This window comes from Tursiops truncatus, chromosome 2, assembly GCF_011762595.2.
Source record: "Tursiops truncatus isolate mTurTru1 chromosome 2, mTurTru1.mat.Y, whole genome shotgun sequence".
Lineage (NCBI taxonomy): Eukaryota > Metazoa > Chordata > Mammalia > Artiodactyla > Delphinidae > Tursiops > Tursiops truncatus.
Genome location: NC_047035.1, coordinates 113,997,583 through 114,011,332, shown reverse-complemented (window position 1 = coordinate 114,011,332; position 13,750 = coordinate 113,997,583). Strand labels below are relative to the sequence as shown.

Genomic DNA, 13,750 nt, shown 5'->3' with positions numbered 1-13,750 from the left:
TCAGCTACTGTGAACAGACTATACTACCCATAAACTATAGTAATTCAATAGGTCAGTACAGCAATATTTAATTATACATTTTCAATCAAATTTTTGAAGTCACTCACATAAAAACATACTACATTTTCCCAAAGAAGCAAATTCCAGGCCTAATATATCTGTTTCATTCTATATTTCTTAGCTATAATTAACTAGTAAGTACTAATTTCTTAATATAACAATTTGCAAATCCTTTAAAAAAAGCTAATAAAAAAAATAAGCTTCTGAAATGTCTCAGGAGAAAAACTCCTCAGTTTCATCTCAAAACTGCCAAGTAGGTAAATCTGTTATTACAAATTGCCATTCTTGCTTAATATTCTACCTTCTAAACAAACTCAAAACATATTCAAGCCTATACTCCCTATTTTAAACATCTTGGGGATTTAGAGTATTTGGGGATTTTTCTAGATGCCGAAAGAGGGCTACAGTTTAATCAATCTACTTAGGGAAAGTATAACTGCCCTATTCTAAATACTAGTTTGAAAGCAGATTCTGGGATTTTAATGAACATTTCTGGTGGGGAAATCTTCAATTTCTGAAAAAGAATGCTTGGCTACCAGGAAAGTTTTAAAAAAACAACAAAAGCAACCACTTCCTGACATTATAGTTAGGTTTTTTTGAGTGCCATAAGGTATGTTTATCATGATGGTTTTAGAGAGTACAGAAATATCAACTTCAAAACTACATTCCTCAAAGATGTGGGCATTTGTTTTATGCCACAGGACTCACTGTTTTACTGCTAATGCTTTCTGGGAGACAGAAATGTATACATATATTTTAATCTTTTGGGGTAGAGCAGGGTACTAATGGTTTAAAATCATGTGCTGGCCTTCATCATTTAAGCACTCATTCTTATCAGTATCCTGAGATTGAGTGATGGAAGAGCGCAAAGCTGTAACTAACTCTGGTCAAACAACTCAATTGTCTTTAAAACATCATCTTCATATATGAAAGACAATAATAAAAATGAATAGCCCATGAATAGCCCTATTATCCATGACCCAAGTCACTTCCTATACGAATAGGATGTAAGATTGAACGTTTACACAATTTTCTACTAAGAAATTAGCTGGGGGGCTTCCCTGGTGGCGCAGTGGTTGAGAGTCCGCCTGCCGATGCAGTGGACACGGGTTCGTGCCCCGGTCCGGGAAGATCCCACATGCCGCGGAGCGGCTGGGCCCGAGAGCCATGGCCGCTGAGCCTGCGCGTCCGGAGCCTGTGCTCCGCAACGGGAGAGGCCACAACAGTGAGAGGCCCGAGTACCACAAAAAAAAAAAAAAAAAAAGAAAAAAAAAAAGAAATTAGCTGGGTACACAGTTCGGATTCAAATGCTTACTTAATACTTAGTGATAGAAAAGAAGGGTGCTCAAGATTATCTGCATTTGTAAGACATTAATCTAGGGTTAAAGAAGTGGTTCATGGCATAAAGATACTGAATTCTGAAACTAGTATCATGACCAATGTTATTCAAAAAATAAAAGCCAAAAAACCAAGGATACTCATATTACCCCAAAGCTTCTACTTCTCAGGATTCAAGTCTCTTAATAAATCATATTTTGGAAGTTTAACATGTTAAACTTGTTAAGCCCAATTCAGTTACATAATAAGAAGTTACTCTGTTATCCTGACTGAACATTGCCCTAAAGAATGACTCCTTAGAAGTTAAACCCTGGGGATTTTAAAAGGCAGAAATATAGCCTAGTTAAAAAAAAAAAAAAAAAGCTAGGTGGAAAAAAACTCTATAATACATTTGTATACTAAAAGGCAGCCAAGAACAGTATGAAAAGATATTATCAAACCCCAGGGTAGAAAAATTATCAACTACTGCTTTTCTGATAGAAGAAAACTTCTACAGCAGAGTACCGTGCATATTGCATTATAGTAATCAATAAAATAAACTCAAACAGTAAAACAAAGGCAAATTATTAATAGGCAATAATTCTGAAAATAAAAAGTAAACCTTAATCAAGAAAAAGGTAAAACAAGGCCCTTTATTAGGTAAACTTACTACTTTTGCTAATGCTGATACACCTATCCTTATCCGTTTCAATACCAAGAGTTTACTGAAGGAAAATACCAACCTTTGTGTTGGCTGCAATCCAATTAGAGGTTTCACTGTCATCATCACACTTTTTAATCCACTTCTTCAACCACTGTTTGAAAACAGGAACCGTTTTCAGTACAACAGAAGACTCAAGGATAGCAAATTACATCAACACTTAAATACAGTCAAGCTTAAATGTAAAAACCAAAGGATAAGACTATCACTGGGTTTACTACCTTTTAAACCAAGAAATCCTGTGATTCTCATATCCAGTCCAGGTACATAAAAAATCAACCAAAGGAGAACTTTCTCTGGCTGAAGCTAAGTGGGGAACCTAGAGCTCAAGGAGAGGCACAGCTGCAAGGTGTGTCATTCCCCTTAGCTAATTACAAAGCGTTCCAAGGGAGGTGCCTTAACCCTCATTATCTTGATAATAATCAGGAGATGACTTTATTCCTAAGGAATGTTCCCTGAATACTTGCAAACATCACCTGAAATAAAAAGGGCAAAATACTATCTTCCATTTACTAATGAATAAATAACAAACTTGTGGGCTGTGGCTTTCAGTCATTAAGTCTTAGAAGTACTCTACTACCTTATTTAAAAATGAAAATGCCAGGCAAACTCACCTTACATTTAACAGGGTCATGCCAATTTTCTCCACAGTTAAAGCTGTTAAGTGACACAAGAGTTAAAAGAATTAAGTCCTACCTACTGTAAGTAAAGACAAACAAACAACTTCATGCTTTACAGTTCCTCAATACTTTCACCAGTTTCTAGTGACTGCAAAATACAAGGACAGGAACCATGCCTATTTTATTCTACAGTAAATTATTTAGCATTTAGTACTGGGACCAACACATATTTGGGTGTCTGTGTGTGAAATGAGGAATGACTTGTAAGCATGAAGATATTCTATGATGACAATTTCACAATAGATGACTATTTAAATAGCTACCAAACTGTAAAGACAAAAAAATCAGGAATAGTTAGATTTGTATTTTTCTGATAGTTTTTAATATGTATAATTCCTTGCTGCAACCACTATCTAACTGAAACCAAAATGAAATCATGTTCAATAATTTGAACTTAAATTTCAACCAACGCTTACCATAGGTATATATTAAATATTTTATTTAACACTCCAAATGAAGAGTTAAAGAATGACTTTGTAGGGTAATTCTATACTTCAGTACTAATGCACAGTAAGCAATATGTGGGAAGCAAACAAGTCATATCTCTGCATGATCCAAACAAATGAATCTCAGCCAGTAGAGATAAATTGTACCAAACAAGGTATAAAGCAAAAGACTATGTCTACATATTCTCTAAGACTATATTAACTGCTAATCCCTTTCTGTTTTCTAGGCACAAGGTATATACATTTGTTTAAAAAGTATAAATTAAGAATAAACACAAATGCTTGTGAAAAAGTAACCATGGTATGGCTGATTAATTAGCTAATCAAGTAATTTGGGAATGCTAAAAATCCCTTGCAAATAAGAAGAATAAAGTGCTACATCAGTTTAAATGAAGTCAGGATAATGGTTACTTCTGGAGATGAACGTGGGGAATGGAATGGAGAAGGGAACATCAAGAAGCTTCAAATGGCGTTTCCCTGGTGGCGCAGTGGTTGAGAGTCTGCCTGCCAATGCAGGGGACATGGGTTCGTGCCCGGTCCAGGAAGATCCCACATGCCACAGAGCGGCTGGGCCTGTGAGCCATGGCCGGGGCCTGCGCATCCGGAGCCTGTGCTCCGCAACGGGAGAGGCCACAACAGTGAGAGGCCCGCGTAACGCAAAAAAAAAAAGAAGCTTCAAATGTACCTGTCAGGCTTTATTTCTAGACAAAAACAAACAAAATACTGATTCTGATTAAGCTGGGTTGTAACTATGTAAGTACTCGTTATTCTCTATACTTAAGTCTGTATTTGAAATATTTCATACTAAAAGTATATTTGAAACTAGGTAAGGAATCAGACTCTACCCTCTGTCTACAGGGTAAACTCTGAAACAATAATGCATATTTAATCTTTACCAAAATAGCAAGTACTTTACATAAATTTAATCTCTATGAGTTTACCTACTCTTTTTGGAAATATTTAGTATTAATGATGTATATGTCTAATTTTATAGATGTTTGGAGAAAAAAGAAGAATGATACGGAATACCAATAAAATGTTTATTTGTTAGTTACAGAGCCCCCTGGCTTGACTGGCTTCTCATTCCTAAAAGATCCATAAGGGAATGGAAGATCATCTTCACTCTCTAATACGTGATATTGGAAATTCCCTGCTAAACTGAACCTAAAATTCAAAGGCTAAAGAGTATGCTATAGCACTCCCAGGAATCCAGGTTACCAAGAAAGCTGTGGCCAGGGGCCCCATAGAAGAACTCTTAGTTAAAGAAAGCACATCTATCAACTAAGTTTTATCTTTCCAAATTTTCTGCATATTTTTAGGAGTAAGATTAAACTTGTCAGAATAAAGGAAATTAAAAACAAAATAAGGGCTTCCCTGGTGGCGCAGTGGTTGAGAGTCCACCTGCCGATGCAGGGGACACGGGTTCGTGACCCGGTCTGGGAAGATCCCACATGCCGCGGAGTGGCTGGGCCCGTGAGCCATGGCCGCTAAGCCTGCGCGTCTGGAGCCTGTGCTCCGCAACGGGGGAGGCCACAACAGTGAGAGGCCCGCGTACAGCAAAAATAAATAAAAAATAAAAACAAAACAAAACACCTAACTGTGTATTTTATTTCCTAAGAGAGAACCTGAAAACAGATCAAGAGCTATAAGGGAACCAAACATAATTTGACAAAATAAGCAGTCAATCAGAAATGAGAACTTTTAAAATTTACAATAAATAATGTAATAATACAATATATAAAATATAAATATAATATATATAAATATAAAACAGATAAAGTTGAAAAAAAAAGAAATGAGAAGAACTGAGTTTTTGTCCCAGATCTTTAAATTTGCTGCCATATACGTTCCACTGGAGCACACAAGAGAATGTGATTACAGCCGCATTTTTTTTTCCCATAAGAAAATAAATCCAAAAGTTAGAGCAACAAAGAGGAAAAACTATCTTAAGATGTGACTTTTTAATCGAATTTTTATTTAAAAGAAATACAAACTATTTAAAGTCAACATCACCCACCTACCTCAGATAAAGAATATTTTCTACTATTTTTTTCTTTTTCTTTTTTTAAAATTGGGGTATAGTTGCTTTTTTTCTACTATTTTACTAACAAAAATAAATAGAAAAGCTATGTGCAGTACTCCAATTTAAGAAATCACTTGCTTACCAAAACTGGCGCCCACATTTGCAGCGAACAGGTTTAGCATCAGGATATTGGACTTTAACAACATGGTGGCAATCTGGGGCAGGACACCACTTTAACAGTCGATTGCACTGAAATACAAGTTGGAACATAAAAAATGACAGCAAATTAAATCATGATGCAAGATTTTCCAGTACGCCATGCAATTATTTATACTACTTCCTCACTATCACAAAGTGGGGATGGTGTCACCGACACAAAAATACCAGCCACCAATACTTAGTCTCCTACAGCAATGCTTTTGGACGTACTGTTCTTCTAAGATTATACATCCCTTGAAGACCTGGTATTATAAAATATATAACCTATCTCTTATTCTATCTTCAAAATCCCACTGAGAACTTTAAAATAAATGATCACCATTATGTGATCATTAACAAGCATCAATTTGTCTATGGTTCTATTTCAGGGCAATTTTAAAAGATACAAGAAAACAAGATACGCTTCTACTTAGGGAAGGCGTTTACATGCTATAGAATAGTATGAAACAAGCTGAGGAATACACGTGGAGTTTCTCTCTTTGACCATAGAAAGCTCTTCTAAGAACAAAAGCCAGTGCCTAAACCCCAGCAAAGATTCCATTTTAATTCATCAAAAGAAATATAACTTTTGAAGTATTTTTATTATGAGACAAAACATGGCTCAAGGAACAGTCCATCAGAACTCAAGTTTATTGACCATTTCAAAAAATATACTATTCCTAAAAAATGCTATTTTCTAGAAGATATGACCTTCAGTTTAATCTCTAATAAAAATTAAAATTACATTCTAGAATTTGAAATACCAAGTTACACTGGTGCTCTTGTACAGGGGCTGGCAAACTTCTTTCACACAGAGCCAGAAAGTAGAGATATTTGGCTCCGTGGGCCATATGGCCTCTTTAGCAACCACTCAACTCTGCCACTGCAGCTCAAAAGCAGTCACAGAATAAAACTGCATGTTCAAATAAATCTTTATTTACAAAAACAGGCAGGCCATAGTTTGCCAACTTCTGTTAAGACATATTTGATAAAAACAAACAAAAAAACACTACATAATTCTTTTTAAACGAAGTTTACTGGTAATGGAAGGTAAAACAAGCAGAGATATAGCAGGGTTAGAGGGCCCAACATGATTAAACATGACATCACTAATAATCAGCTAAAATTCTCTGCTAGGGAAAAAGGAAGACTATAAAATAATTTTATTTTCAAAGCTCAAGATCGATGAAAAGACATCTACTTATTGGTTTATCACATTCCTTTGAGAATAAAGGTATTTTGGTATGCTTCATAAATGAAGACAAAAACTGAAGTTACTGTAAAGGTGTTTCTTATATAAGACAAACTGATATTTCTATTAATAAACAGAATTCCTTTTACTTAAAGAAGGAAAACTTATGCGATCACTTACCTCTACAAAGCTATTTGTTATTAAATGCTGATACTTTAATTTAACTTTTGAATCTGTGATCAGGCGCCTGAAAGCGAGAATAAAAGTTTATTAGGAAGTTTTCAGCTAAGAATATTTTCCACATTTATAAAATAAAATTTCAATGCTCTGTGCTATAAAAACTGCCTTAAATTGAAAATACTAAAATACATAAACTGTCAACAAATGGAACTGTAGGAATCAAAACAATAATTTCAAAGTTTCTATAATTTTATTTTGGTAGACATTTCCCCATTTCTTATACTCTAAATATTCTGTTTTTACCCAGTTTGTATTGTAGTCTAATGACTTACCAATATTGTCAAATTTAGGCCCCTTTCAGAGTTTTCTGACTCTGATATCTTGCCTTAAGACAGTAATTCTCAGCCACCTTTTCTAAGATCCCCTCCCAAAAATCTGTGTATGAAATAAGGGATGTTGGTAGGAATGTTCAGAAATTGATCCAGGTTTGCTAGATACAATTTTGATAGCCTCCTTCTTCTGAAATCTTTTGGTAATTTATCAGAAATGCTTATTGACTGCAACCTGGCTTCCTTTATCCACCTAGAACACCTTAATTCACAAGAATTTCTTGAACTCACAGGAACCCATGAAAGTGAAGAACCCTGAAGCTTAAGTTTCATTAATTTTAATGGTAAATACTCCTGTGAGTATTAGAAGAAAATGGTGTTAAAGCAGAAAAAGAGTAACTCACAAACCCAGCAAGAATGATATCAAAAATGCACAGTCCAGAGAGAAACCTTCAAGATGGTGGAGGAGTAAGACATAGACATCACCTTCCTCCCCACAAATACATCAGTAATACATCTACATGTGGAACAACTCCTAGAGAACACCTACTGAATGCTGGCAGAAGACCTCAGACTTCCCAAAAGGCAAGAAACTCCCCACATACCTGGGTAGGGGAAAAGAAAAAGAAAAAACAGAGACAAAAGAATAGGGACATGACCTGCACCTCTGGGAGGGAGGTGTGAAGGAGGAAAAGTTTCCACACACTAGGAAGCCCCTTCACTGGCAGAGACGGGGGAGTGGGGGGGGTGGCAGGGGGGAAGCCTCAAAGCCACAGAGGAGAGCACAGCAACAGAGGTGCAGAGGGCAAGGCGGAGAGATTCCCGCACAGAGGATCAGTGCCAACCAGCACTCACCAGTCCAAGAGGCTTGTCTGCTCACCCACCAGGGCAGGTGGGGGCTGGGAGCTGAGGTTCGGGCTTCGGAGGTCAGACCCCAAGGAGAGGAATGGGGTTGGCTGCGTGATCACAGCCTGAAGGGGGCTAGTGCGCCAGAGGGGCGGGAGGGAGTCCGGGAAAAACTCTGGAACTGCCTAAGAGGCAAGAGACGATTGTTTCGGGGTGCGTAAGGAGAGGGGATTCAGAGCACCGCCTAGACGAGCTCAGAGATGGGTACGAGCCTAGGCTCACAGAGCGGACACGAGAGGCGGGCATAAAACGCTAAGGCTGCTGCTACAGCTACCAAGAAGCCTGTGTGCAAGCACAGGTCACTATCCACACCTCCCCTCCCACGAGCACGCCGCCACGGCCAGGGTCCCGTGATCCAGGGACAACTTCCCCGGCAGAACGGCAGAACGGCAAAACGCACGGCACGCCTCAGGCTGGTGCAACATCACGGCTGGCCTCTGCCGCGCATCCCTACCCCTCCCTGCCTCTGGCCTGAGTGAGCCAGAGCCTCCTCATCAGCTGCTACTTTAACCCCATCCTGTCTGGGCCAAGAACAGACACCCTCAGGCGACCTACGCGCAGAGGCGGGGCCAAACCCAAAGCTGAACCCCAGGAGCTGTGCAAACAAAGAAGAGAAAGGGAAATCTCTCCCAGCAGCCTCAGGAGCAGAGGATTAAATCCCCGCAATCAACTTGATGTACCCTGCATCTCTGGAATACCTGAATAGACAACGAATCATCCCAAAATTGAGGTGGTAGAATTTGGGAGCAACTGTAGACTTGGGGTTTGCTTTCTACATCTAATTTGTTTTTGGTTTTATGATTATCTTAGTTTAGTGTTCAGAGTTTATTATCATTGCTAGATTTGTTTACTCATTTGGTTGCTCTCTTCCTTTTTTTAAAATAAATAAATATATATATATACTTACTTTTTCTCTTTTTGTGAGTGTATATGTGCATGCTTCTTTGTGTGATTTTGTCTGTATGGCTTTGCTTTTACCATTTGTCCTAGGGCTCTGTCTGTCCGTTTTTATGTTGTTGTTTTAAGTATACTTTTTAGCGCTGCTTATCACTGGTGGATTTGTTTTTTGGTTTGGTTGCTGTCTTTTTTTATTATTATTCTTTCTTTAAACTACTTTTTAATTTTTAATAATTTATCTTTTATTTTAATAACTTTAATTTATTCTATTTTTTTCTTTCTTAATTTTCTTCTCCCTTTTCTTCTGAGCCGGGTGCCTAACAGGGTCTTGGTGCTCCGGCAGGTGTCAGGCCTCTACCTCTGAGGTGGGAGAGCCGAGTTCAGGACATTGGTCCACCAGAGGCCTCCCGGCTCCACATAATATCAAACGGCGAAAGCTCTCCCAGAGATCTCCATCTCAACGCTAAGACCCAGCTGCACTCAACAACTGGCAAGCTACAGTGCTAGACACCCTATGCCAAACAACTAGCAAGACAGGAACACAATCCCAAGCATTAGCACAGGGACTGCCTAAAATCATAATGAGGTCATAGACACCCCAAAACACGCCACTGGACGCGGTCATGCCCACCAGAAAGGTAAAATCCAGCCTCATCCACCAGAACACAGGCACCAGTCCTCTCCACCAGAAAGCCTGCACAACCCACTGAATCAACCTTAGCCACTGCGGGAAGACACCAAAAAAAAACGGGAACTACGAACATGCAGCCTGCGAAACGGAGATCCCAAACACAGTAAGTTAAGCAAAATGAGAAGACACAGAAACACACAGCAGATGAAGGAGCAAGGTAAAAACCCACCAGACCAAACAAATGAACAGGAAACAGGCAGTCTAGCTGAAAAAGAATTCAGAGTAATGACAATAAAGATCATACAAAATCTTGGAAAGAGAATGGGGAAAATACAAGAAACGTTTAACAAGGACCTAGGAGAACTAAAGAGCAAACAAACAATGATGAACACCACAATACATTAAATTAAAAATTCTCTAGAAGGAATCAACAGCAGAATAACTGAGGCAGAAGAACAGGTAAGTGACCTGGAAGATAAAATGGTGGAAATAACTACCGCAGAGCAGAATAAAGAAGAACGAAAAGAACTGATGACAGTCTCAGAGACCTCTGGGACAACATTAAACGCACCAACATTCGATTTATAGGGTTCCCAGAAGAAGAAGAGAAAAAGAAAGGGACTGAAAAAATATTTGAAGAGATGATACTTCAAAACTTCCCTAATATGGGAAAAGAAATAGTCAATCAAGTCCAGGAAGCGCAGAGTCCCGTACAGGATAAATCCAAAGAGAAACACGCCAAGACACATATGAATCAAACTATCAAAAATTAAATACAAAGAAAAAATATTAAAAGCAGCAAGGGAAAAACAATTAATAACATACAAGGGAATCCCCATAAGATTAACAGCTAATCTTCCAGGAGAAACTCTGCAAGCCAGAAGAGAGTGATAGGACATATTTAAAGTGATGAAAGGGAAATACCTACAACCAAGATTACTCTACCCAGCAAATATCTCATTCAGATTCGACGGAAAAATTAAAAGCTTTACAGACAAGCTAAAGATAAGAGAATTCAGCACCACTAAAGCAGCTTTACAACAAATGCTAAAGGAACTTCCCTAGGCAGGAAACACAAGAGAAGGAAAAGACCTATAATAACAAACCCAAAACAATTAAGAAACTGGTAATAGGAACATACATATCGATAACTACCTTGAATGTAAATGGATTAAATGCTCCAACCAAAAGACATAGACTGGCTGAATGGATACAAAAACAAGACCCGTATATATGCTGTTTACAAGAGACCCACTTCAGACCTAGGGATATATACAGACTGAAAGGGAGGGGATGGAAAAGGATATTCCATGCAAATGGAAATCAAAAGAAAGCTGGAGTAGCAATTCTCATATCAGACAAAACAGACCTTAAAATAAAGACTATTACAAGAGACAAAGAAGGACACTACATAATGATCAAGGGATGGATCCAAGAAGAAGATATAACAATTGTAAATATTTATGCACCCAACATAGGAGCACCTCAATACATAAGGCAAATACTAACAGCCATAAAAGGGGAAACTGACAGTAACACAATCATAGTAGGGGACTTTAACATCCCACTTTCACCAATGACAGATAATCTAAAATGAAAACAAATAGGGAGACACAAGCTTTAAATGATACATTATACAAGATGGACTTAATTGACATTTATAGGACATTCCAACCAAAAACAACAGAATACACTTTCTTCTCAAGTGCTCATGGAACATGCTCCAGGACAGATTATATCTTGGGTCACAAATCAAGCCTTGGTAAATTTAAGAAAACTGAAATCGTATCAAGTATCTTTTCCAACCACAACGCTATAAGACTAGATATCAATTACAGGAAAAAATCTGTAAAAAAAATACAAACACATGGCAGCTAAACAATACACTACTAAATAACCAAGAGATCACTGAAGAAATCAAAGAGGAAATCAAAAAATACCTACAAACAAATGACAATGAAAACACAATGACCCAAAACCTATGGGATGCAGCAAAAGCAGTTCTAAGAGGGAAGTTTATAGCAATACAATCCTACCTCAAGAAACAAGAAAAATCTCAAATAAACAACCTACCCTTACACCTAAAGCAATTAGAGAAAGAAGAACAGAAACACTCCAAAGTTAGCAGAAGGAAAGAAATCATAAAGAAGGAAAGAAATCATATTCACCAGAAATAAATGAAAAAGCAATTAAGGAAACAATAGCAAAGATCAATAAAAATAAAGCTGGTTCCTTGGGAAGATAAAATTGATAAACCATTAGCCAGACCCATCAAGAAAAAAAGGGAGAACACTCAAAGCAATAGAATTAGAAATGAAAAAGGAGAGGTAACAACTGACACTGCAGAAATATGAGAGATTACTACAAGCAACTACATTCCAACAACCTGGAAGAAATGGACAAATTCTTAGAAAACCACAACCTTCTGAGACTGAAACAGGAAGGAATAGAAAATATAAGCAGACCAATCACAAGCACTGAAATTGAGACTGTGATTAAAAATCTTCCAACAAACAAAAGCCCAGGACCAGATGGCTTCACAGGCGAATTATATCAAACATTTAGAAAAGAGCTAACAACTATCCTTCTCAAACTCTTCCAAAATATAGCAGAGGGAGGAACACTCCCAAACTCATTCTATGAGGCCACCATCACCCCGATACCAAAACCAAAGATGTCACAAAGAAAGAAAACTATAGACCAATATCACTGACGAAGATACACGCAAAAATTCTCAACAAAATACTAGCAAACAGAATCCAACAGCACATTAAAGGGATCATACACCATGATCAAGTGAGGTTTATCCCAAGAATGCAAGGATTCTTCAGTATACACATATCACTCAACACGATAAACCATATTAACAAACTGAAGGAGAAAAACCGTATGATCTCAATAGATGCAGAAAAAGCTTTCGACAAAATGCAACACCCATTTATGATAAAAACTCTCCAGAAAGTAGGCACAGAGGGAACTTACCTCAACATAATAAAGGCCATATATGACAAACCCACAGCCAACATCATTCTCAGTGGTGAAAAACTGAAAGCATTTCCTCTAAGATCAGGAACAAGACAAGGCTGCCCACTCTCACCACTATTATTCAACACAGTTTTGGAAGTTTTAGCCACAGCAATGAGAGAAGAAAAAGAAATAAAAGGAATCCAAATTGGAAAAGAAGTAAAGCTGTCACTGTCTGCAGATGACACGATACTACAGAGAATCCTAAAGATGCTACCAGAAAACTACTAGAGCTAATCAATGAATTTGGCAAAGTAGCAGGATACAAAATTAATGCACAGAAATCTCTTGCATTCCTATACATCATTTTTCCTAATGATGAAAAATCTCAATGAGAAATTAAGGAAACCCTCCCATTTACCACTGCAACAAAAAGAATAAAATACCTAGGAATAAACCTACCTAAGGAGACAAAAGACCTGTACGCAGAAAACTGTAGACACTGATGAAAGAAATTAAAGATGATACAAACAGATGGAGAGATATACCATGCTCTTGGATTGGAACAATCAACATTGTGAAAATGACTATACTACCCAAAGCAAGCTACAGATTCAATGCAATCCCTATCAAACTACCACTGGCATTTTTCACAGAACTAGAACAAAAAATTTCACAATTTGTATGGAAACACAAAAGATCCCGAATAGCCAAAGCAATCTTGACAGAGAAAAGCAGAGCTGGAGGAATCAGGCTCCCAGACTTCAAACTATACTACAAAGCTACAGTAATCAAGACAGTATGGTACTGGCAGAAAAAGAGAAATATAGATCAATGGAACAGAACAGTAAGCCCAGAGATAAACCCATGCACATATGGTCACCTTATTTTTGCTACAGGAGGCAAGAATATACAATGGAGAAAAGACAGCCTCTTCAGTAAGTGGTGCTGGAAAAACTGGACAGCTACATGTAAAAGAATGAAATTAGAACACTCTCAAACACTATACACAAAAATAAACTCAAAATGGATTAAAGTCCTAAGTGTAAGGCCAGAGACTATAAAACTCTTAGAGGAAAACACAGGCAGAACACTCTATGACATAAATCACAGCAAGATCCTTTTTGACTCATCTCCTAGAGAAATGGAAATAAAAACAAAAATAAACAAATGGGACCTAATGAAACTTAAAAGTTTTTGCACAGC

General features: G+C 37.7%; 1 protein-coding gene across 4 annotated transcripts in view; it reads right to left on the bottom strand.

The window, feature by feature from the left end:
• ARIH1 (ariadne RBR E3 ubiquitin protein ligase 1) overlaps positions 1–13,750 on the bottom strand; it is a 178,946-nt gene that overhangs the window by 15,463 nt on the left and 149,733 nt on the right. For all 4 annotated transcript variants that reach the window (XM_073801227.1, XM_019949321.3, XM_019949316.3 and 1 more), the window contains 4 exons: positions 6,818–6,884; positions 5,390–5,496; positions 2,713–2,755; positions 2,121–2,192 (listed from right to left, as the gene is read on the bottom strand). In XM_073801227.1, coding sequence (XP_073657328.1) covers positions 2,121–2,192; positions 2,713–2,755; positions 5,390–5,496; positions 6,818–6,884 — 289 coding nt within the window. The remainder of the gene's footprint in view (positions 1–2,120; positions 2,193–2,712; positions 2,756–5,389; positions 5,497–6,817; positions 6,885–13,750) is intronic.